General features: G+C 35.8%; 1 protein-coding gene across 1 annotated transcript; it reads left to right on the forward strand.

Annotated features, from left to right (window-relative positions):
- The first annotated feature begins 12,898 nt into the window (after positions 1 to 12,898).
- LOC112274895 (calcium-transporting ATPase 8, plasma membrane-type) lies at positions 12,899 to 17,374 on the forward strand. Its single transcript, XM_024504746.3, has one exon. The coding sequence runs from the start codon at positions 13,074 to 13,076 to the stop codon at positions 16,296 to 16,298; it is 3,225 nt and encodes a 1,074-aa protein (XP_024360514.1). The 5' UTR covers positions 12,899 to 13,073; the 3' UTR covers positions 16,299 to 17,374.
- Positions 17,375 to 26,385: the final 9,011 nt, after the last annotated feature.

Here is a 26,385-nt window from a genome sequence, read left to right on the forward strand (position 1 = left end):
GGGCGTGCAAGGATCTTTACAAAGATTGACCTAAGGGGAGCTTACAACCTTGTGCGAATCAAGGAAGGAGATGAATGGAAGACAGCTTTCCGAACAAGGTATGGCCATTTTGAATACAATGTCATGCCATTTGGTCTTACTAATGCTCCAGCGGTCTTTCAACACATGATGAATGACATCTTTCGAGAGCATCTAGACGATTTTATTGTCATCTATCTAGATGATATTTTGATATTTTCTAAGAACGAGGAAGAACATGAGAAGCACGTTCGTCTGGTACTCAAAAAACTACGGGAGCGAGGACTCTATGCCAAATTGGAGAAGTGCTTATTTCACCAAACTGAGATGGAGTTTTTGGGATTCATCGCGACTACAGAAGGCTTGAAGATGGATCCAAAGAAAGTGGAAGCAATCATGTCTTGTGAAGTTCCGAAGACGGTTAGGGACGTACAATGTTTTCTTGAATTTGCTAACTACTATCGGATCTTCATCAAGAATTATTCTCAAGTTGCTGCCCCCCTCACTCGGTTAACGTGCAAGGACAAGCTCGAATGGGGACCTATCGCAGAAAAAACATTTCAAGATTTGAAGATGGTATTTACTACAGCTCCAATCTTCGTACATCCAGACTTTACAAAGGCCTTTTATTTGGAGACAGATGCTTCGGATTTTGCTTTGGGAGCTGTACTTTCACAGATGGGCGTAGATGAGAAGCTCCATCCAGTTGCGTTCTATTCTCGAAAATTCTCTGCTGCTGAGATCAACTATGAGATCCACGATAAGGAACTCCTTGCTATAGTAGATTCTTTCCAAGAGTGGCGCCACTTTCTCGAAGGAACTACACATCCAGTGACCGTATATACAGATCACAAGAATTTGGAGTATTTTATGTCGGCTCGGGTTTTGAATCGGCGTCAAGCTCGGTGGAGTATGTCGCTATCCAGGTTCGACTTTGTTATTACTTATCGGCCTGGGAAGCAACAAGGATTGTCCGATGCATTATCAAGGAGATCATATCTCGCGCCAAAGGCTGGAGATGCAGCATTTGATCAACAGTGCACGACATTGTTGAAGCTAGAGAAATTTCAGCTCAACGCAGCTATTGTACCAATTGATGTTGACTTCCTCGACCAGGTACGGGCCGCAACCATTGAAGATTCTCTAGCCCTTAATATCAAGCAACATGCTAGTGATGATAAATTCAAGATGGAAGGAGATCTAGTATATTTCGAAGAGCGGTTGTATATCCCAAAAGGGCCAACACGACTCCGAGTTCTTCAATCTCGTCATGACTTTCCAGCTGCAGGACATTTTGGATTCAATAAGACCTTGGAACTTATTTCCCGCGATTTCTGGTGGCCTCAAATGTGGAAGGATGTGAAAGATTTTGTTGTATCTTGTGACATTTGTTCAAGATCCAAAAACCCTCGACATCGGCCTTATGGACTTCTACAGCCATTGCCTATTCCGCGTCGACCATGGTCTTCGGTTTCCATGGACTTTATTATGGATCTACCACCATCGAATTCATTTGACAGCATTTTTGTTGTCGTAGACCGGCTTACAAAGATGGCACATTTTGTCCCTTGCAAAAAGACATCGTCAAGCGAAGACACAGCAAGACTCTTTCTTAATAATGTGTATCGATATCATGGTCTACCAGATGATATCGTATCGGATCGAGGAACCCAGTTTGTGTCAAAGTTTTGGAAATCTCTTTTTGAAATATTGAAGGTGGATATCAAGCTTTCTTCGGCATTTCATCCTCAAATGGACGGCCAAACAGAACGGGTGAATCAAGTTTTAGAGCAATATTTACGTTGCACCATCAACTATCAACAAGATGATTGGATCGCATATCTACCGCTAGCTGAGTTCGCATATAACAACACCCTTCATGCGTCAACTCAACAAACGCCATTCTTTTTCAATTATGGATACCATCCAAAGCTTGACTTTATGGAGTTTGTCAACGATTAACAATCCGGCAGCTGAAGGATTGGTGAAGGAGCTTTCGCAGCTTCAAACTACATTGAAGCTTCAATTGCAAACTGCCCAAGAATCTTACAAGGCGTCCGCGGACAAATTTCGGAATCAGGCACCTAAATTCACGATTGGAGACAAAATTTGGCTTCTTCGACGAAATATTAAGACCAAGCGGCCATGTGAAAAATTGGACTATCAGAGATTGGGACCATTTGTTATCCAGAAGCAGATCAATCCTGTAGCGTATCGTCTGGAGTTACCAGCTACTATGAAGGTACATCCTGTCTTTCATGTTTCTTTGTTGGAGCCTTATCGAGAATCGTCTTTTCCTGGAAGAGTACAATGTCCACCACCTAGCATAGAAATAGAGAACCACGAAGAATACGAGGTAGAAAAGGTCCTGAATTCATGGCAAAGACGGGGTAAATTAGAATACTTTGTGCATTGGAGCGGTTACGATATTAATGAACGAACATGGGAGCCGGCCGAAAATCTCACGAATGCGCCGCAAAAGGTACAAGAGTTTCATCGACGATATCTTGAGAAACCCAAGCCGGTTCGACGATAACTTCTTACTGAAGCTTGCTCATCCAGAAAACAGAAAAGAGGAGAGAGCACCACCAAAATCTATAGTTGATGTAGTCATTCTCTCCAAGATAGCGTAGAACTTTGTTAGTAGCCCAAGTTTGTTCTTATTGTTTTAGCCTTTGAATATGGATAGCCAAGATACTACACTTGTCATGTCATCTCAAGCAACTAGCTCACGAAGACGACCGCGAGATGAAGAACCGCTTGCACCACGACGACATCGAAGGATTCCGAGCAACAGATCGCTGATGATTGTATTTGAGGTCGAGCCTGCCTACAATGGTCAGCCAGAAGGAGTGTTTGCAGGACAATTTCACAATGAAGACACGGAGGTTCATGCTTGGTCAGAAGTTGAAGGCGTGGGCCACTACCGTTGGCTTCAAGGACCATTGAATCACTTGCCTCGTGAACAACAATTGGAGTTCATAGCAGAGGTTATGCGACAGATCTTCATTTTCTTACGTTGGTATTGACTGACGATAACATTGCTTCTCGGAGACCTCGAAGCTAAAGGAGGAGGTGATGTTAGGGACATAGTCCTTAGACCTTTTTAGAGACAAGTTTCTAGAACCTTCTAGAAAGAAGTCTCTAGAAACTTCCAGAAGATTCCTTGAATATTCTCTTAGAATATTCTTTAAAGATTCCCTAAAGATTCTTTGAAGATTTCCTAAAGATTCCCTTAGAAGGCTCTAGAAGATTCTTAGAATATTCTAGTAGATTCTAGGAAGTTACTTGAGAAACTTCCTAGCTCTTGGGTAGTTGCTCGAGAAGCTTCATAGTTCTTGGGAAGCTTCTTGATGCCCTTCCTTAGAACCATAGGCCAGTAGTATATATAGGAGTCGAGGCTGAAGAGTTCTTCAGTCTCGACAACACATCTCTTGAAGCTCTAGCTCAATTCTCTTGGCGTTGCTCTTGTACTCATCTGATAATCTAGTTCTTGTCATTTCTTCTTGAACTTTTTGTTTAGATATCTTGTTTGTATTTTTGGTCCGTGACACAAATACATTTTGGATTTCTTTAATATATGAAGACTACTCATTTCTAGAAGAGGGGTAATGTCATATATATATATATATATATATATATATATGAATAATTTAATAAACACCTATATGATTAAGTAGAAGTAGATAAAAATAGATATAAATAGAATAATTTTATAAGACCTTCTAGAGAAGCTTCCTAAAAGCTTCATAGATGTTGCTTTGACTTCATATATATTTGTAATTGATTGATAGGTTAGAAACTTCGTCAATAAGTTAACCGTGTATTGGTAGCTTATGAAACAAGTTAACAATGTGGTGCACACATAGAAAACTTGCTTTGCAAGTTAAGATATGTATCTTACAAAGTCAATATGTTTTAGAGGTCTTAAAGGACATCGCCATATAGTTCTTAGTTAAGAGTATATATGGAGGCAAGAGTGAAGCCTTTTTTACTCTTGTTAATATATTTTTAGTATTTAGTCTTATTTTAAGACTTTCTAGTCTTCTTATTTTTAGCAATAGCCATTTTAGTCCAATATTATAACATCTTTGAGTGACTATTTAGTTTCTTTCAATGACATAAGAGTGTATTGAAGATTTTCTTTGTTTGAAATTCATGTCCTTGACAATATAGCATCAATAAGATTGAAGACAAAGAAAATATGGAGCAAGATATTTCTTATTTCTAACACCCATTACTTATAGATGGTGGTTGCTACCTGTTATTCTCGTTGTGTTCAAGCTTCAATATACCAAAGCAATTGAACTAATAGAGGTGGGTTCGAACACAGTATTGTGTTGTGGTTTGGCAATTATATGAAAATAATGTAATTATGTACTTAATATATAATTTATTAAGTAACATGGTAAGAGCTATGTTAGTAGATTTTAGTTGGTTATAGATTATAATTTGGTTCTATCTTGAGAAGCGGTTGTTTAAAAAGACTACTATAGAATTTGTATGACTTTAATTTCTTTTTTGATAGTGGCTTTTAAGATTGGTTTTGGTTAATAGTAACTTCTAAATATTTAGAATCACTTTTGTTAGACATTGGTGATCTTTGAAAACTTCTTTTGGTTTTTTTATTTGGTGTTTAGAGCATAAATTATGTAAATCTTATAAGAAAAAGGATTGAAGAAGGATTTTGGTAGCAAAGGGAGTAATTAAGGCACCAATATAGATGAATGGAGATGAATAATGAAAATCTCCATTCCTATTGGTCAAAAATCATGACCAATGGGCTTTAAGGAGGCTGCCCGAGGCCATATTAGAGATTAGGGTTAGTTTCTCGTGGCCATTCGAGTTTTGAAGGCTAGGGTCAGAAGGTTTAGGTTTTTGGCTATGGTTTTGGTATAAGTTTTGTGTCATTTGGGGTTTTTATGAAGAAATTATAGGCGCTCAAAGTTAAGGTATTAGTTTTGGACCTATTGTCACTCTTATGGACATAACGCACGTGTATAGATAGCAATTGAGGATCGGCGACCTTGACTTAAGAGAGCACTTTTGTAGCTACACTTTTTACATACTGCTTACTAGATTTCAAGTTGAAGTGAAGGAGTTATTGGATTTTGAAGTCAGCACATGCAATCTAAGGATAGTAAGTAAACCGATTTACTAGTGGTTGTTTCTTGAGCTATATCTTGAGCAATTTGACAAGATTTTGGCTCAAAATTTTAGGGAATGTGTAATTTCATGTTACTAAACTTTATGCATAACCTTTATGACATTTAGAATTTGGATTTATGAGATCTAAGGAAAATAGTTTTTTGGGTGCTTGTAAATTAGGGTTTAGAGTGCCTGCTAGGGTTTCTTAGATTTCAGAAGATTGGGAGTAAATTTACACTTGATCTTTTTTTGTGGTAAAATTAAAGAATGAATTCTACTTATTTTGTAAATTTGAGACAAACTGAACAATTAAATCACGAGTTATGATTTTCTAAAGTTTGGGGCAAGAAAACCCTTCACGAAAAAAATATATTTTGAAGGGATTTTGTTATATTTGGAGTTTTATACAAAAATAAAGGAGTTTTGGAAGCTAAGACAAGAATCATATAAAGATTTAAGCTACACTCTCTACAGCTAGATACCCAATATATACTTAGATAGCAAATCATGCCATATGACAATGGGGAAAGACTGCTCATATGAATTGGATTTGTTAGTGTCACAATTGATTGTATTCTAGTTATCTGAAATCAATTATCAAACTACAAAACACTAAGGCTTACTACTTCTGTCTTAATTCAATCCATAATCCATTCTTTGACTATCAATTCAATAATACTTCCATATTCTTATCCGTTCATCAACCATTTACTCTCTTTGTAGTTTATATATATTCAATTACTGATTTCCAGCTTACTTATTGTATTCAGTATCTCAATTCATCATACAAAATTTAATATCTTGATTTATATCTCTTACAGTCGGGCTCTCGACTTATGAATCTCACAGTTTGGCCCTCGGCTTATGACTCTCACAGTCGGGCTCTTGACTTATGACTCTCACAGTTTGGCCCTCGGCTTACGACTCTCACACTCTAGCTCTTAGCTTACAACTCTCACAGTCTGGCTCTCAACTTACAACTCTCACAATCTAGCTCTTGGCTTACGACTCTCACAGTCTGACTCCGATCTCTCTCTCCTCAACTTCTTTATCCTACCAAAAAGATGATGCATCAGCCAACGGATTCCAAAGGTTATGACCCTTTGAATTCTTAACCATTTATTCCAATAACAACCTACTGTTATCAACTAAACTGCCTAACCATCAATCTAATTCTCAAAGTTATCAATAACTAACTAGTAACTTATCACAAAGTTTATTTACCTATTCTATATAGCCCCATTCTTAATTGTGCAACATCCTCACAAACATTATTTAGCCTCAATTTATAAAGACGTAGTAGCGTTGGTTTCTTCAGTCAATGGCGTTGGCTTTCTATCCTTTGAATTGATGACCTTCTTCTCTTTATATCTTCGTCATCTACCTCAGTGTTTGAGGGTTCTCTATCCAAATGCACCATGAGATCTTCATTCAACAAATGCAATTCTCGTACTTGAGACTTATATCAGGTAATTTGATTGTCACGCTCTTCCAACATCTTCTGCCATTCTTCTGTTGGTTTCAAAGGTATCTCCAAAGGTGTTGTTGCTGAAATTGGTGTATTGGTCTACACTAAATTATTGGCATCCTTCGCTAATGCGGCTAGTTTAATCTACAACATTGCAACCTCTACTTTCAGCCCTTCTTACCATTCCTTCAAATCAGTCTCCAACCTTGCTTTCTCAGACACCATGTTTGTCATCTTCTCCTTAACCACAAAAGAAAACATGATGCTTGTCAAGAGCCCCCCTCCTACTTCTTTCTATAGTCCAAACAATTGGATCGACTCCCCTTTTTGTAATAGAAAACTCATCCCAGGTTTATGTATAATAAAGTTTAAGCCGATTGCCATTGATCCGTGTTGTAAATTTAGTACTCATAAAATCTTCTAATTATACAAAACTATTTGGAAATTCGTCAATAACTCGATATGGCCCATGCCATCGAACTTGAAATTTTTTTAGAAAATATTAAATCGACTATCATAAAGAAGTACCAAATCATTTGGCATAAAAGCCTTTGGTCTAAGCTTATTATCATAATAAGTCTTCCTTCGTTTTTGTGTAGTTTCCATGATTATTAATGCATTGGCTCTAGTTTCATCCAATTTTTCTAATTCTTCTAAACGATGCCGTAATGAATTCTAATCTCTCAATCTAGTTTCTATAGCAATTCTTAAACTTTGGACTTCCAATTCAATAGGTAATATTGATTCCTAGTCATAAACCAATTGAAAAGAGGTAGCATTGGTAGTAACTTTATATGCAGTATGATATATCCATAAAGTTGCGAACAACTTAGTGTCCCAATCTGTTTTCGCTCTTGAAACTATTTTTGTTAAGATTTTACATAAAATTCTATTAGTCTTTTCCATTTGTTCATTGGCTCTAGGATGATACGATATAGTCTTATGATATTTTATCTCATATTTAGCCATGAGTGCTTCGATTGTACTATTTATAAAATGAGTTCCTCGATCACTAACCAATTCTCGTGGACAACCAAACCGTGTAATAATATTTTCATACAAAAAGGTTGCTATTGTACTTGTACTATCGATTTTCATAGCTACGGCTTCAGTCCATTTTATTACGTAATTTGTTGCTACCAGTATATACCATTTTTATCCATTTCTTGACGCTAGTACAATTGGTCCCACAAAATCAATTTCCCATTTTTCAAAAGGCACTTGAGCCAAAATTGGTATGAATGGCATTGCTGAAGTTCCAGTAGGTGGACCTATTCTCTGACATGGGTCGCAATGATGGACAAATTGGTGGGCATCTGCAAACATTGTTGGCCACTAAGAATCAACCTATAAAGCTTTACGAGTAGTGATGTCCCCCACAAAATGTCCACTACAACTGTCCAAGTGGCAACCTTCCAATATAGTACGTACTTCAGTCTGAAAAATATAGCATCACAAAACTCCATCTTTACCTTTTATACCATCATAAATCTGAATGATTTGGAAAGCCTCTCATGTACCTAAATTAATTGGTTGACATCGTGGAATTTCAAGAGTCTCTGAAATAATGTTCTGCTTAATTCCAAAATCTTTCATAAAATTTGACACATTAGAACTTTCCAACTCCAGTTCCATAGCACTAACGTAATTAATATCCTGTCTATTCATTGAATATACAATCATATGATTAAAATCATCAATAATGTCTAGAGGAACTAAGTACTCTCTCGATCCCCTGCATCGGTATTTCATTCTAATGTGCTCAACAACTTGTCTTGTATCAGCATAAATTGGGTCAAATATACCAATTTCTTCCTCTGTAGACTCATCTTCACAATCTGACGTGAATTTTGAACTAGCCAATTGAGTTTCTCCGTGATATTAGATAGGATACATTTGAAGCACAATTTTATCATTACCTTTCCCAATTGTCAATGTACCATGGCTTTAGTCATTTTGAGCTTTAGCTTGATACAACTACAGTTGCCCCAATAAAATTAGATATGACAATATAGAGCTTCACAATCGAAAAATAATAAAATTAATTTTATAGGTAATCTCCGCAATTACTGTATCAATACTTCGTAAAATATCCATAGGTTTAATTTGACTAGAGTCAGCCATTCTCAAAACTACTGTAGTAGGCAATAAGTGATCAAAATCCAACTCCACTATTGTAGTGGCATTCATAAGATTTACATTAGATCCTCCGTCTACTTGCACTCTTGATAATAACACTCCATCAATTAAAACATCAATCATTGGTGCACCTGGATCGAAATTCAAACTTACTTCTCGGATTTCTTTATTTCGAGATTTGCGACAAATTAATGAGGAATTTAAGATAGTTTGGCACTCAAGTACTACTACCAATAGTTGCTTTATAGAGATCGTGGGCTATATGGTGCCCAAATCTTTTAGAATATCGTATGGTTTTGTATTAGTGGTAATTTCCAATGTCTGTTTCTTCTTCCCAGTCCTAGACACTAATGCAGGTAAATTGGTTTTCTCTATATTGAAAATTGGTAAAGCTATTGGAACTGAATTTGACGGAGCCTGTAAAGTCGATTCTTTCAATGAGTAAGATTGTTCTTTCAATTGGACTGATATTAATTCGTTGGAATACACGCCTTAGAGAGGATCTTTCAAAGAAAAGGACGTTTCCCGAAATTGTATAGAAAACGAAACAACTTGAAACAAAATCAAAGCCTCCATTATCGGTACCTCATTAGGATGCACAACCAATTGAGGTCTTATACTGAGTAAGGGACCCATGTCAGGATTTGAATTGGATGTCTTCGTAATTGGGTCCAATTGGCCCTTCACTTTAGGATCACCTAAATGTTGAATTGGTCTTTTCTCCTTTTGCTTACTTCTTGTAAGGACAGCTTGGACACATTCCACCCAATGAACTGGTGAATCTTGAGGACTTTAATTTATCTCCTCTATTGTTCTTTGGCTTTGGATCTACTGATCTGGATTATTGAAATTGAATGGAGCATTATATTGCTGATAAGTATATCCCGACTGCTTGCAATTCACACACATTGGCACATAATCGTCATTGGCTCTGGAATTGGGACATTCACTGGCATAATGATCAATCTGTTTGCAATGGAAACAACGAAGTGGTCTTCTTGCATCTCCATCTGGCATATTGGGTGTCTCCATCGGTATATTCTTACTAAGCTTGTTCTATGTAGGGTTAGAAAATGATCATGGTTGTCCCGTTGGTACACAAGATAATTGGTTCGATGACGTCAGTTAAGCATATTGCTGATACCTCTATTGTTCCTTCCCGTAATTCTGGGGGTTTGATGCAGACCTTTGATTAAAATTAGAACTTTAAAAGTTATTGAATATTTGATTTTATCGATTAGATCGATTTCCATTCCATCCATTCGTATTTTTTGTTTGAACTTGATTGACTTCCCATTGAGTTGGTGGAATCATAGTCTGATTACTGAATTGTTATTACCTTTGTAAATACCACCAATTTTGGATAGGGTGCTTTCCTTCACAAAATGTACATTGAACACTCGTTTGTCTAGGTGATAGACATTTAGTATCAAAATGACCTTGTTCCTTATAATTATTACACCATACATTAGGTCTCGTGATAGAAGGCTTATGTCGTTTCTCCTTGTCTTTAGCCAAATTCACGACCAATTCTTCTATCTGCTTTGTTAGATTTAATAACAAGGCTTCATTTGGATCTTTAACAGTCGCATTTGTGAGCAACTCTAGTTGTTGATAGGTTGGCAATGTATAATAAGGTGTCATTGTTATTGGCACTATTGCTTGGAGTGGTGTAGCATTAATTGATTTTTGCAACATAACATTCTTCATGTTGGATGTAGCCATTTGTGGATAATTATCCATGGACACATTTTTCGATTGTATTTGTTGGCTTCCTGAACTTGGAATCATCGTGGCCCCCATTGTTAACACTTGGTCATAATGGCATTCTTTCCACACCTTTGCTTGTGCCAACGATGCCTCTATCGTAGCTGGTCGAGCTTCTTTTACAAACATTTTCAATTCTTGTGGATGCAAACCATTGATCAATATCGACAATATAAATGCATCTGGCATTTGATTATTTTTCCATTTACAAAGTATATCCGCGACCCAGCTATAATAGGACTCCACTGATTCATTCGCTAACATCCTGCTATTCATAAAAATTTCTCTAAGCCAATCTTCAAATCCAATTGGTCCAATTGATTATCACTCATAATCTTTCATTCTTCTTTACAAAATCAATACTGCCTTGAATTATAACTCACATATTTGCAATCCTAAAATTGGTTCTTCTAACGTTCTCATTCAACATATAATTCCATCTCCCATATAATCAATTTCTAATATTTTATATTGTTATCATTTTTCCGGCAGCGGTGCCAAAATGTTGTTCTCGTTGTGTTCAAGCTTCAATATACCAAAGCAATTGAACTAATAGAGGTGGATTCAAACACAAGGAAAGACTGGTTATACAAATTGGATCTGTTAGTGTCACAATTGACTATACTCTAATTATCTGAAATCAATTATCAAACTACAAAACACCAAGGCTTACTACTTATGTCTTAATTCAACCCATAATCCATTCTATGACTATCAATTCAACAATACTTCCATATTCTTATCAGTTCATCTCCCACTTACTCTCTTTGTAGTTTATATATATTCTATTACTGATCTCCAGCTTACTTATTGTATTCAGTTTCTCAATTCATCACACAAAATTTAATATCTAGGCTTACGACTCTCACAGTCTGGCTCTCGGCTTATGACTCTCACACTCTGGCTCCGATCTCTCTTTCTTCAACCTCTTTATCCTACCAAAAAGATGATTCGTCAACTAGCAGATTCCAAAGGTTATGACCTTTTGAATTCTTAACCATTTTTCCACTAACAACCTACTGTTACCAACTAAATTGCCTAACCATCAGTCTAATTCTCAAGGTTATCAATAACCAACTAGTAACTTATCAAAAAGTTTATTTACCTATTCTACACTACCTTAAAAGACAACTTCTACTCTTTGGCTTTTAAACACATGTTCTTAGGATCCTTTGACATCTCACTAACCACAAGGGCATACTTTACCAAATCCTAAATATTTTTACTAAGTCTTCAGATATTCCTTATTTGATATTTTATCCTCTTGACTTTGACTCTTGGTCCTTGACCTTGTTCTATATCCATAAGATGCACTTTCCATATATCAAAAGTCAATCCTTTGATTATTAGCAATTTATCTAAAATAATATCTTTTACAAGATAATTTATTATACTTTCACTTTTACTTACTTATTTTAATACCTTTTTGGTTGAAAAGACACAAATTGAAAATACATGGAATTTAAATTTGCAAGAAAAAAAAATAAAAAAAAATAAAAACTAAAATAAAAACTAAAAATAATTAAAAGGGATGCAATTATCTAATTCTAAGGCATATATAAAGCCATTGGAATTGCTTTTAATAAATATATGCATTCATACAGTGTCAAAATTCAATTGACCACTTTATTTTATTTATTTATTTTATACAATATTTCTATGCTTACATCAGACGTATGTTACTTGCTGCCACCATGATAATTTTCAAATTTTCAAATCCATCCACGTTCGTGGTCCTGAGTCAACGTACGTACAAACAATTATTTATTCACTCACTCATTCATTCATGCATGAATTTTTCTGTGTGTTTTTTCTTTTCGTTTTTTATCAGTTTGCAATTGCTCATAGACCCATCTCCTGACATCCGTGGGGGGTGGGGCGGTGGATACAGTTAAGGAGGAAGGTGGCTTTGGCGCCCCCCACAAGCAGCCCCGAGCAGGCAGGCGTTGAATGAAGTGATGAGAAAGGAATTTCGGAAACGCGCGTCTCACCGTTTAAGCCAGCCCGACTAAGCTGCTGCGAGCTTTCTTCAGACATTGTTGCAATGAAGGAAAGCGATGCACGATCCGCAACTTGAGCCGTGACCGACACACACTTGAAGGAAGAGACAGCGATCGATCGATCGAGCAGCAGCAGCGCAGCGAGGAGATGTTAGAGCACCGCACTCGTTGACACCGACGGGGACGGCAACACGGTGGATGGCTGGATGGCTCACCCTCCCCTGCTGCCGAAGTGTCCACAGGATCTATGTCGCTCTCTCCCTCTTTCCTAAAAGTTCCTCTTACTCACCCGCCTTGTTATTGTTCTCATACCTACCTCCAGTCGTTTTTGAACCGCTACGCGTTTCCCACCCCCCCCCCCCCCCCCCCGATACATATATGGTCGATCCCACGGCCATGCTGCATTCAGCTTCACGAAGACCTTTACTACAGACGCATCCGTAAAGTAGACGTAGCTGTTGAATCGATAATATTCACTGGGTAGGCGTTGTTTGAGCTCAAGTTCGGGAAAGGATCCGGTGAGTCAGTCGAAGATGGCAGGACGTAATGCAGTTAACTCGCACGAGACATCCGCAGTGAGGGAGGGTCGACGTTATTTCCCCCAGCTGCACAGTCACGAAAGGGATGCATTTGGGTCCGAGCCCTCGACTTCAGAGAGCTCTAGAAGTTGGAGGAGGATTACTCTAGTCCTGAATGCCACCCGAAGATTTCGAAGATTTCCTTTGCAGAAGAGGGCAAGAACCCGCTTCAGAGTATGCGCACATATCATTTGCGCCATTGGACGCCTTCAAAGGGGGCTTCACAACAAGGTACGCCCCTCAGGAGTGGCACCAGATGGTTATGAAGTGCCGGCTACTGATCTCACGCAATTGCTTCAGGATCGGCAAGTGGAGGGTCTGGAGAGGTTGGGTGGAGTGGAAGGGCTGGCCCAGAAATTGCATACAGACATGGAATATGGATTAGATGAATCGGAGGAGCAGCTGCACAAGAGGCAAGACGCTTATGGCGCCAACACATACCCGAAAAAGGAGACCAAAAGATTCTGGTCGTATGTGTGGGATGCCTGCAAGGACACCACTCTCAATATTCTTATGGCATGCGCAGTTGTGTCACTTGCCACGGGTATATGGACTGAAGGCATCAAGGAGGGATGGTATGAGGGGACCAGCATTGGAGTAGCCGTGCTTCTTGTGATTTTTGTCACGGCTATAAGCGATTACAAGCAGGGCTTGAATTTTCAAAACTTGAATGCCGAGAAGGAGAACATAAAATTGGAGGTTCTCCGAGCAGGACGGAGACAGACTGTATCCATTTTCGACCTCGTCGTGGGCGACATTGTTCCATTGGCCATCGGAGGCCAGGTCCCGGCCGACGGTGTTCTCGTAGAGGGGCATTCTCTGTCTATCGATGAGTCCACCATGACGGGAGAGAGTTTCCCAGTGAAGAAGGACAAGAGCAGGCCGTTTCTCTTGTCGGGATGCAAAGTACAGGATGGACAAGGCACCATGTTAGTGACAGGAGTCGGACTCAACACTGAGTGGGGGCAAGTTATGGCCTCCATCAGCGAGGATAATGGCGAACTCACTCCTCTGCAGGTTCGCTTGAATGGAGCTGCCACCTTAATTGGCAAGGTGGGGCTTCTAGTCGCTTCTGTTGTGCTGGTCATATTGATCATCCGGTACTTCGCCATCGACTACAAGAAAGCTACCGCTAGAGAGAGAAGAGTTGCTCAGGTTATCAAAGATATGGTACACATTTTCTCTATTGCCGTGACAATTGTGGTGGTGGCTGTGCCCGAGGGGTTGCCCTTGGCGGTCACGCTTACATTGGCCTACTCCATGCGCAAGATGATGGCGGACAAGTCATTAGTTCGTGTTCTCGCTGCTTGTGAAACCATGGGATCAGCTACCACCATCTGTAGTGATAAGACAGGTACGCTCACTACCAACAAGATGACCGTCACTCGAGTGTGTGTGGGCGGAGAGATGAGAGGTGACGACACATTGGGCTCCGAATCTCTACACACCAACTTGCGACAATTGCTTGTGCATTCGATATGTCTCAATAGCAATGGCAATGTCTCTCCGCCTAAGCCCGGAGAGGAATCTTCTGTGACGGGAAGCCCCACAGAAGCAGCTCTCTTGATTTGGGGAGTCAAAATGGGCATGAACTTCAGAGACATCAAGCACAAGAACCAGATTTTGCATGTGGAAACGTTTAATTCAGAGAAAAAGCGCGCGGGCGTTGTGTTTAAGACTGGCGATGGGGACGTGGAGCTTCACTGGAAAGGAGCCGCTGAAATTATTCTGGACTTGTGCACCCATTGGATCGATGCGCATGGCGAATGCCATCTCATGACTGACAACAAGCTCAAGGAATTCAGTGCTGTGATAGAGGGGATGGCGGCGCAGGCATTGCGGTGCATCGCCTTTGCATATCGATCCATTGAGGAAGCGGAAATTCCGCAGAGCGAAGAGGCCCGGTCGGAATGGAAGGCTCCCGACAAAGGGCTCAAGCTCATGGCCGTGGCTGGTATCAAGGATCCTTGCAGACCTGGAGTGCGTGAAGCGGTCGAACGGTGCCAAAGAGCTGGCGTCAAGGTTCGCATGGTGACTGGTGACAATATCTACACCGCAAAAGCCATCGCCGCGGAATGTGGAATTTTGGTGGAGGGTGGGCTGGTAGTGGAGGGCAGGGATTTCCGCAATTGGGGTGACGAGAGGCTGGCCAGCACGGACTTGGATAACCTGGTGGTGATGGCAAGGTCGTCCCCCTTGGACAAGCTCAAGCTGGTGAAAGCACTAAAAGAGAGGAGAGGAGATGTGGTAGCTGTGACTGGAGACGGAACAAACGATGCCCCAGCGCTGAAGGAAGCTGATATCGGGTTGTCAATGGGGATTGCGGGTACGGAGGTGGCCAAGGAGAGTTCTGACATTATTATTCTGGACGATAACTTCACCTCGGTGGTGAAGGTAGTGCGGTGGGGTCGATCGGTGTACGCTAACATCCAGAAGTTCATCCAGTTCCAGCTGACGGTGAATGTGGTGGCGCTCACCATTAACTTCGTGGCTGCTGTGAGTTCAGGGCACGTGCCTTTGACGGCAGTGCAACTATTGTGGGTGAATCTCATCATGGACACCATGGGCGCTCTCGCCCTTGCGACGGAGGCTCCCACAGATGATCTTATGGACAGGACCCCCATCGGACGCAAGGAGCCGCTCATCACTAATACCATGTGGCGGAACATCTTCGGCCAAGCCTTATATCAGATCGTTGTTCTGCTCATTCTTACATACCGCGGGATTGAGATCCTTGGGCTGAAAGGAACAGAGGATGAGATGGTCCTGGAGAGGAACACCATTATCTTCAATGCCTTCGTGTTCTGCCAGATCTTCAATGAGATTAACGCCCGGCGGCCGGAATCGTTCAATGTGTTCCAAGGCATTCACAAGAACTTTCTCTTTGTGGGAATCATTGCGGTGACCATCTTCTTCCAGGCCATCATCGTCACATTCTTGAATAACTTCGCAGATACGACCATGCTCACCATCAAGTGGTGGGCATTGTGTGTGGCCATTGGATCAGTGGCGCTGCCCTTGGCGGTGCTCAACAAGTGCTTGCCGGTGCCGAAGACCCCCATTCTGGAGATTTCATGCTTTCCGAGCACTCAATGCTTGGGATTGAAGCGTCGATCCAAAGGAGCCCAGCACATCAGAGAAGGTGAAAATGAATTCTCATCCAAGAGGGATGGAGACTGAGAAGTTCAAGCGGAGACGATCACAATATGAACTTCAATCCTGGTAGCAACGAATGATGATGATGCTGATGATTGAGTCGATGCTCTATAAGAACTCTAGAGTCTCCACTCTCTAATCAAGAAGTTTATCAAGTCAACCCCACTGTGTGATGTTTCCATTTTCAGTAGGGTGTCTGGCATCCTTGATGTCTCGGAGGTTGGAGTTTCTCACGCGCTGTAGAAGTGCCCTGGTGCCTGCATTTGAGCCTTCCCGAGGTTGCCGATCTCCGAGGTGACTGTGGGCTGTTGCGGCTGCGCCTGCACGCTGGAAAAGCTAGAGAATAAGCCCCTAGAAGCCGAGCTAGCGTGTGGAGGAGCGAGAAGGGGGGATATTATTCAATGCTAAGTGGATCCGTGAATAGGCCGATATTGAGGTTCACCACTGCACACAGCACAAGGAAAGCGAAACACATCACACGTGGTCATGCTGAAGAACAGGCAGTGCAGCACCTTGAGGAATGTGGTCCTGGTGAAGGGCAGTGCTGATGCACCCACAGCACACAGTGGTACACTCTCCAATTCCTCAGCTCTCGCCTCCTCTTTGCTCAGGACAGCAAGTAATTTCTGTAGACCACTACTCAATAAATTCAAGAATAACTTAGTTTTTTATATATTATTGGTGATGTCAATATATTTGTTGTATTTACTTTTGTATTTATTTTTTCTAAACAAACCTCATCATTAGCAAAAAAATTCTAAATATAATGATGTCTAATATTTATATATCTATGAAGTAGATTTCTAGCTAAAAGATATTGAAGAAATACAACAAGCAAGACATAAGTAGATAGAAATCAACAAGATTGCATACAAAAGAAGTGTGGAATGAAATACCTCCCACTTCCAACATCCTTTACTTATAGGTAGAGTTTCATTTATTATGGTTGAACTTCATCTTCATCCATCTTTGTTTCATCCAGTGAAATCCTAGCCACCACTTAATCTAGCCGCCACTTAAAATCTTAGTTGCTATCTTAGTTATTTTCCTTCATTTTTTTGTTGCTTTTTGACCATTAATAATTTACTTAAGATAATACTTACTTATTTTACCATACCTATAGTAATACTTATTTATTTTAATACTCCTACTTTGTTATTAGTCAAAAGCTATTAATCCTAGTGTCTTTGTTAACTTTTGATGCCTATCCTTCACTAATGTTTTTTTTATCAAATTAGGAAGCATGTCTTCCGTTGCATAATACTTCATGTCAATTACTCCCATTTCAATCTTCTTTCTTATGAAGTGATGTTGAATATTAATGTGTTTAATTCTTGAGTGATGCTTTAGATTCTTTGCAAAAATAAGACATTTTTTTTATCACTTTTCATTGGAGTTGCTTCCATTTGCATGAGTCCAATTTCTTTTAAAAGTTGTCTGTCTCAAATTCCCTTCATTGCACAGTGACTTGCTGCCATATATTCTACTTCTATTGTGGACCTTGTAATTATTGGTTGTCTATTGCAATTCCATGAGATTGCTCCCACTTCTACAAAGAATATATATCCTCTTGTTGATCTTCTATCATTTGCATCTCCAACCCAATCCGCATCATAATAACCATATAATGCAACATTACTCTTTCCAAGACACAATTTGAAGTTTAAAGTGCCTTTTAACTATCTCATGGTTCTTTTTATGCTTGTCCAATGGATTGGTCCAACCTTTGATACGTATTGACTCACAACACTCACCATATATGCAAGATCCATCCTTGTGCCAACTATTGCATACATGCATGAGCCAACTACTGCTTTGTATGGAACACCTTTCATTTCATCTTCAACCTTAGTAAATTCTTCATTTGTGAGCTTCATCAACTTTAAGTTGACTTTCAAAGGTATTCTAATGGACTTACAATCCTCTATGTTGAATCATTTCAATACTTCTTCAATGTACTTGTTTTAGCTCATTGTAATGGTCTTGTTACCATAATCTCTTACAAATTCCACTCCTAAATAATAGTAGAATTCTTCCAAGTCACTCATCTCATACTCTTCTTCTAACTTTGTCTTAAACCAATCCATTTTTTTCATGGTGATACTTAATTTGATCAAATCATCAACATAGGCGATGACAATCAATATGAATTTATTTGATTTCATTACATACAAAGAATGATCAGCTTCATTTCTTACAAATCTCTCATTTAAAAATAATGTATCAAAACGTTGATATCATTTTTTTGATGATTGTTTTAATCTATATAAGGATTTCTTCAACTTACAAATAAGGTGTTGTTTGCCATCTTCAACAAATCCTTAAAGTTGATCTATGTAAATGTCTTCTTCCAACTTTTTATTTAAGAAAGCCATCGTCATGATGTAAAATGGCTAATAGGTGAAAAGGTGAAGAAAATATCATATTATTGAAGTTCTTATTTCAAATATATTGTAACAAATTATCTTATAAAAATAGATAATAGTCAAGGAGTAGAGAAATTAAAGGTGCTAATATTACCTTTTTTCAAAATATGCTCCTATTCTCTTTGTAGGACCACAAATAAAGCAAAATAAGGTAGATTAGAAAAATAAACAATATAAGCATCTTTGAAAAGAAATTAAGAGTAGTTTTCAGTAAAAATTATCTAAAAAAATTAGATATTGATACCTAGAGAGCCGGTTATGAACTAGAGTTGAAATCAAACCTCAAGACACAAAACCAAGCTCTAATAATGATTCTGAGATTCTTTGGTAGATTGGAGAGAAGGATTAGAGAACAAACTTGATAGGATTTTGATGAAAATTAGTTTTGGGCGATTTGGATTTGTATTAACTTTGTAAGAGCTTTACAAAGTTAGATTTATTTTGGGTGACTCTAGATTTGTGAAATAAAGTAGGTGATATATTTTGGAGAATTTTGTAAGTCTGACAATAGAGCTATAGATGAAATTTTGAGAGTTTGTGGGTTTATATATGTTCAATATATATTGTGAGTTTGAGCTAGATCAAAGGATTGGATTGAGGATAATTGAGGTTTAAATGGATCAAAATCTTGGAAAGTAGCGTTTTAGGTTTAATGAAGGTTTTTTAGATTTCTTGCAATCTATTAATTAGATTGGAGTGAAAATTATGTATGTAGGTAGTAGGCTTATTTTCTTAGGTACATGAGAAATTTAAAATCAATTAAACAATTTAATAAGGAGATATTGACACTAGAAATTGAACATTTAGATTAAAGAAGGAAGCTAGTCAACATCTCAAAAAATATTAGGGTTGATCTGCTTTTTGATGAGTTTGATCTTCTTCAAAAATTTTGCGCTTGTTGTCAACTAAATTTTTAAGAGGTATGCAAAATTTGAGTTAAAATCAATAGTTCATTTATTAGTTATTGAGGTTTAAATCTGCTATAGGAATTACTAGGATTTGGCTAGGATTTGTTAAGGATTTGACTAGGATTTGACTAAGGTTTATTTAGGATTAGACTAAGATTTTTTTAGGATTTTTTTAGAGCTTGATTAGGATTTGTTTAGGATTTGTTAAGGATTTTGTTAGGATTTATTTAGAATTTGACTAGGATATATATAGGATTTTTTTAGGATTTGGTTAGGATTTAGTTAGAATTTATTTAAGATTTATTTAGGATTTGATTAGGATTTGATTAGGATTTATTTAGGATTTGACTAGGATTTGTTTCGGATTTGATTAGGATTTGATTAGGATTTGTTAGAATTTGACTAGGATTTGACTAGAATTTGATTAAGTTTTGATTAAGATTTAATTATGATTTTTATTTTAATATTTTATTAAGATTTTTATTTTAGTATATTTTTGATTTTCTATATTATTTTTTTACGATTTCTTTAAAGGATTTTTAGGAATACTTTGTGTTTCTTACATAATTGCTTTGAAATTTTGATTGAATTTTATTGATTTTTTATTACATTTGCTAATCTTTAATTGTAATTTGTTTAAGAATCTATTAGAGTTGTTCGGACTTGTTGTTGTAATTTTTCCTTTATCTTCTTTAATCAAGTATTTGATGCATTTTTAAGCCAAATGCCATGTATTAAGACATTGTCTTCACATCCATTTGATGCATCTCCAAGTCCTTTGCTGTCCCAATTACCATAATAGTTTTAATGGTGATGAATTTAGCCATGGGAGCAAATGTCTCATTGAAATCAATACCAATAACTTGTGAATAACCTTTGATAATTAATCTTACTTTATATCTTACAACATTATCCATTGCATTCCTTTTGGTTCTAAACACCCACTTACAACTAATTGAAGATTGATTTGAAGTAAATTGAGTCAATTTCCATGTTTTATTGTCGATGAGTGATTTGTATTCATCTTCCATGGCCTTCTCCCACTTCATTGCATCTATATACTTCATTGCATCACACAAATTCAATGGATCAACAAGAAGTGCAACATTGGCATAATCTTCACTTATTTGAGGAAAGATGTGGTTCTTCCACCATTCACTAAGTTGTTTTCTATCTCTCAAAAGATATCTCCTTTTATTTGAAAAAAATTAATCTTGTTGTACTCCATGATTCTTTCTAAGCTTCTTCTTTCTTAAACCTTGTCTTTTCTTACTCAAAAGCTAATTCTCCTTATCATCATCATTATCATCTTCAACATCTTAAACATCTTCATTGTTGGTCCTAGAAATTATAGAGGCCTCTTTCTTCATCTTCTTTTTCCCTTCATCTTCATTCACACCATTTTTATTGTCATCATCATCTTCTTCTTTCTTTGTTGAAATTGAAGATGTGTCTACAAACACACTATTACTTCCACTTGGACACATCTCTAAGTACTCACAAACACTCTTATATTCCAAAAAAATTACATCACGACTTTTGATGATCTTCTTCATATTCAAAACCATTTACCTTGGTACCTTCACAACATCCAACAAACACACATTTTGTATCTTTTACATCAAATTTGGACCTCATACAATCTTGTACCTTTGTACAAGTAATACATCTAAAAGTCTTCATGTGTGAAACATAAGATTTCATCCCACTCCAAACTTCTTCAGAATTTTTTGATATAAGTGCAATTGTAGGACACTTATTCCTTATATACACTATTGTTACCATGGCTTCTATTCAATACTCAAATCCAAGATTTTGTACATGTAGCATACTCTTTGTCATCTCCACAATCATGTGATTTTTTCTTTCAGCAACTCCATTTTGTTGTGAAGTGTATGGAGTAGAGGTTTGTCTTACAATGCCTTGAATCTTCAAAAATTTATCAAAATGCTTTAACATGTATTCACTTCTATTTTCCGTGATAAGTAGAATGCTGAATCTTCACTTTGAGACTTTTTTTCTTTCCTCTTAGTCACTTCATACATAAGTCTTATTGTGACATAGTCTGTGATTGTTATTTTACTTATTCTACAAATTCTTTCAGAATAAATATGTATAGGAGAATTTGAACATAGGAAAAGATTAAGTGCATGAGTTTTACTTATTAGGGTCACACAATTAACTATATTCCGAACTTCTAAAATACTAAGAAACACTACGATGCTTTCTCCCAGTAACAATATTCCTTCATCAACTGATATCAACAGTGTGCAACCGTGCACTCTCAAAAGACCGCTTAAAATACAATAATTTCCATCCAACACTATGAATAACAGATTTCACTCCAACAACCTGAATTCACATAATTTTTGAAAACACAGACTTCCTCTGTCCAAATACACAGAGCTCCCAATAAACAACAATCATAATCTTCTAATAACTCCTCATATAATTCAATCACTCAGTACTTTAATTACATAATCAATAATTCATAAATCAATCTCAGATTTATTCTACAAACTCACTTCTCAGTATTCAAAAACTATCCATTACTCTTCAACAACAAAGGAAACAAAACAAAAAAAACAAAGAGACAAAGAAGTAAAGAGGTAGTACCAAGCTTACCCTGGCTCATGACTATCATAGTCTGGCACTCATACTAACTTCTACAACTCGTATATAATTCCTCTTAATTTCCAGATTCTAATCGTAATCCTATAATTAACTACTTTTAATAACCAAATCAATCATCTGTCTTCTTGAACTGACTATTCTATGGACTATTAGTCTATTTTACCAATATCTTACAGAAACAAACTAATATCTATTCTACATAGTCCATTGTAAGTTCTTTAAACTTGATAGATTTCAATGCAGCAATGAAATAGTTGTAGGACTCGAAAAAACTCATCAGCAAGGTCATAATAATATCACCCTCTTCTAAAGGCTTGTCAACAATTGCTAGTTGATTTACAAGAATCTTTACCTTATTGACATGAGCCATGAGATCTTCATCTTCTTCCAACTTATAAGTAAAGAACTTCTTCTTTGTAAAGGTGATGTTGGATAAGTTCTTGCTCTCATATATGTTGCAAAGAATCTTCTATGCTTCTCCTAGTCTTTTACAAGAGATGATGTGAAAAAATTTAGCTTTATCCAAATTGGTGGCAATTATACCAAAAGCCTTCTTTTCACGTCTTTTGAAGTCCTTCTTCTTTTAAGCATCTATATGTATGCTTGGAGCCTCACCACTTTCATCTACAATGTCCCAAAGGTCCAAAGACATCAACAAAAGCTTTATTTTGACCTTCTAATGGTAGAAATTTTCTCCTCTAAACTTTTCAATCATTCTCAAACCTTCACCTTTACTCAAAGCCATATCTGAGAAGGGCTTTATTCAAAAATATCAAAAAAAGGAGACACTATGAACTTGAAATCACCAAAACAATTTTACACTAGCAAAATCTCAAAATGCCTTCTTATAAACAAATGAGTGATTTCTCACTCAAAATACTTTCAATTCAAGCTTCTAACAAGTATGTGTACTCCAATAAACCTCACTATCATGAACTCTCATTCTTTGGAATAAACTATTTTACTATACACATAAGCTAAGTGAAAGTACATCAGCAAAACAAAAAGATACTATCAAGATCTTTCTTTAATGTCCTAACTCTCAATCTTAAGAGATAAGAATCCACAAAGCAATGTTACAAATCTATAAGATCAAAATCAGCACCTCTTCATGCTCAAAACACAAATTCAAATCTTAGAACCTCTAACATGAGCAAATACCATAAGATCTATTCCACACAAGTACAACTACAAGAAAATGATATTAACTTATTTAAATGGCACAATAAAGTATGGGTGGACCCATAACCTATTGAAGAAATGTGATAAGCAAGATACAAGTAAGTAGAAATTAACAAGGTTGCATATAAGAGAAGTATGAAATGAGATACCTCCCACTTCCAACACCCTTTACTTATAGGTAGAGTTTATATCTATTATGTCTGAACTTCATCTTCATCTATCTTTGCTTCATCCTATGAAACCCTAACTACCACATATCCTAGCGGCCACTTAAAATCCTAGCCACCACCTAAATCCTAGCCGCTACCTCAGAGACTTCCCTTCACCTTTTTGTTATCCTTTAACCATTAGGAACTTACCTAAGATAATATTTACTTATTTTATCATACCTATGGTAATACTTATTTATTTTAACAAAATATTTACTAATCATCATAGAGACATAATTTATAACACACCTTCTTTAATCCAAGGCTTTAGCAAAATGAACATTAATATATCATGTGATGTTTCATACTCTCATGTATTGCATCAAATATGAAGTAAACATTCATAGTGCCTTCTAGACAGCAAATTATCTACCTTATTATTTTATTTTATTTTTAGTCTTATTATAAATATCTATATATATATCTATATATAGATTATATTTATAATATATAAGATATATATAATTTTATATATACTATTACATATAAAAAAAAATCTTATTGCACTTATATATGAAATACTAGACATTTTTTCTAATATATTCTTAATGCTAGGATATTGTAATGAAAATAATCTGAAATGAGATGTTAGAAAAATATTTACTAATTTTTTTTTATTAAATTAACATGAATATTATTTCAATATATTTCTCTTATAATATCTCAAGTCTATTTTTTCTTTAATCTTTGTGGATATCAATATGAAGGCCTCTCTTACCAAAATCTAAATATTTTATATCAAATTCTTATTAAGCTACATCTTTAATTTATCTATACTAATTTTTTTCTTTTCTGCAACCAATATGTTGTCAACCTACAATACAAGTATAACAAAGTAATACAATCTAGTCTTTTGAACTTGATTGAAGTATACACAATAATAAAAATTAATGCAAATATATTTTATGTTTATTATAAAGGCATAAAATTGCCTATACCATTGTATACGACTTTGTTTCATTCTATATCGTGATTTTTTAAACCCACATATAAGATTTTCTTTGCTATGTCTTTCAAATCCTTCAACTTGATGCATGTAGATTTATTCTTTTATTTTTTTTTTATACAATAAATTAGTGGTAATATCAATTACTCTATTTTCAAATGATATTCTATATCTATTTTCAAAAAAATATAAAAATAAGTATTCTTGATTACAAGAAAGAAGTTTTTATTTTAATCATTACATTTTTTTTACAAAAATCCATTTGCTATTAAATTTATCTTATATTTTACTCTATTAATTTTAATAAGTTTATTTTTCTTCTTGTTTAATTAATTTATTTATCTATTTATTTACAATCAATTATTTATTTTTTAAGAAATTGTATCAAATTCCATATATGTTTTTTTTGTAAAGAACATCTATCTATATTCTATTTTTTCTTTTATTTTTATTAATTCGTATATTTTGTATATTCTTAAAACATAAAAGAATTACTATATTTTTTAAATCTTCTCCTCATATAGATTACTATTTTTACATATATAAATTTCATTAGGTTTTACATATCTACCATAAAAATATTATTGATACTTAGATCTTACATTCTATATCTTTTTACATATTTTTTACAATCTATGAAAATATGATTTCTAGCCCCATCATATAAGTTTGATTATTTTATTTGCTAAATAAGCATATATATTCAGCATTCAAAACTTCTAAATTTGTATAACTATTATTTGTATTTAATTGGGATTCATAATATTTGGACTATTAAAAAGTGAAAAAATAATAGTTATATAAATTTAAAATTTATTATTATTTTTTAATGTAATTATAATATTTTCTACTTTAGGAAAAATTATCTTGAAGGTACTAAAGTCTTTCAAAATACTTATATTTTCTTTTATATGCAAAGTTTATAATAATTATTTGATGTGTGTTTGATTTATTAATAATTTTTTATATATATAAACTCTCAAATTTTATGTATAACTTTGGTATTAGATTCTTATTTATAATTACATATATATTACCTTAGATATAAGTATCTTTACTTTTTATAAATTTTTTTTATAAGTAATTTATTAACATATATATTTTTAACTCATTAGTATGTATATTAATGAGTTAAACATATGTTGGAGGTCCTATAGAATTTTGTCAAGTAGCTCTTGATTAGATAATATATATGGAGGCAAGATTGAGGCTAAAAAAAAATTATATTATCTCTAAGATCTAAGATCCTTTTAATCTATAGCAATATTAATTTTGTTGTCGTATGGCATGATTTGCAATTTAGGAATACACAAGGTACCTAGCTGTAGAGAGTTTAGTTTTGGCTTATATATAATATCTTAGCTCTCAAAAATCACTTTATTTTGAACAAAAGCTAAAATTATAACAAAACATTTTAAAATATTTTCTTTGTGCAAAGGATATTTTTATCTTGAACTTTAAAAATTCATGTCTCTTAATCCAACCGTTTAATTTTTTTTAAATTTTTTTATAATTTAGATTCTATTCTTAAGCTTTATCAAAAAAAAAAAAAAAAAAAAAAAAAAAAAAAAAAAAAAAAAAAATCGTACGTATATTACTAATCTTTTGGCATCTTAGAAATCCTAGAATGTGCTCAAAACCCTAATTTATAAGTACCTAAATACTATTTTCCTCATATCTCAAAAATCCAAAATACAAATGCCACAAAATTTGTGTATAAAGTTAACTATAATGATTATACATATTCTTGGAAATTTTAAGCCAAAATCTCATCAATTTACTCAAGATATAGTTCAAAATACAACT

This window comes from Physcomitrium patens, chromosome 22 (genome assembly GCF_059467195.1).
Source record: "Physcomitrium patens ecotype Gransden chromosome 22, ASM5946719v1, whole genome shotgun sequence".
Taxonomy (NCBI): domain Eukaryota; kingdom Viridiplantae; phylum Streptophyta; class Bryopsida; order Funariales; family Funariaceae; genus Physcomitrium; species Physcomitrium patens.

What these genes read in the sequence shown, in the direction of transcription:
- LOC112274895 (XM_024504746.3), top strand. Translation starts at nt 13,074, where the DNA reads ATGGCAGGACGTAATGCAGTTAACTCGCACGAGACATCCGCAGTGAGG.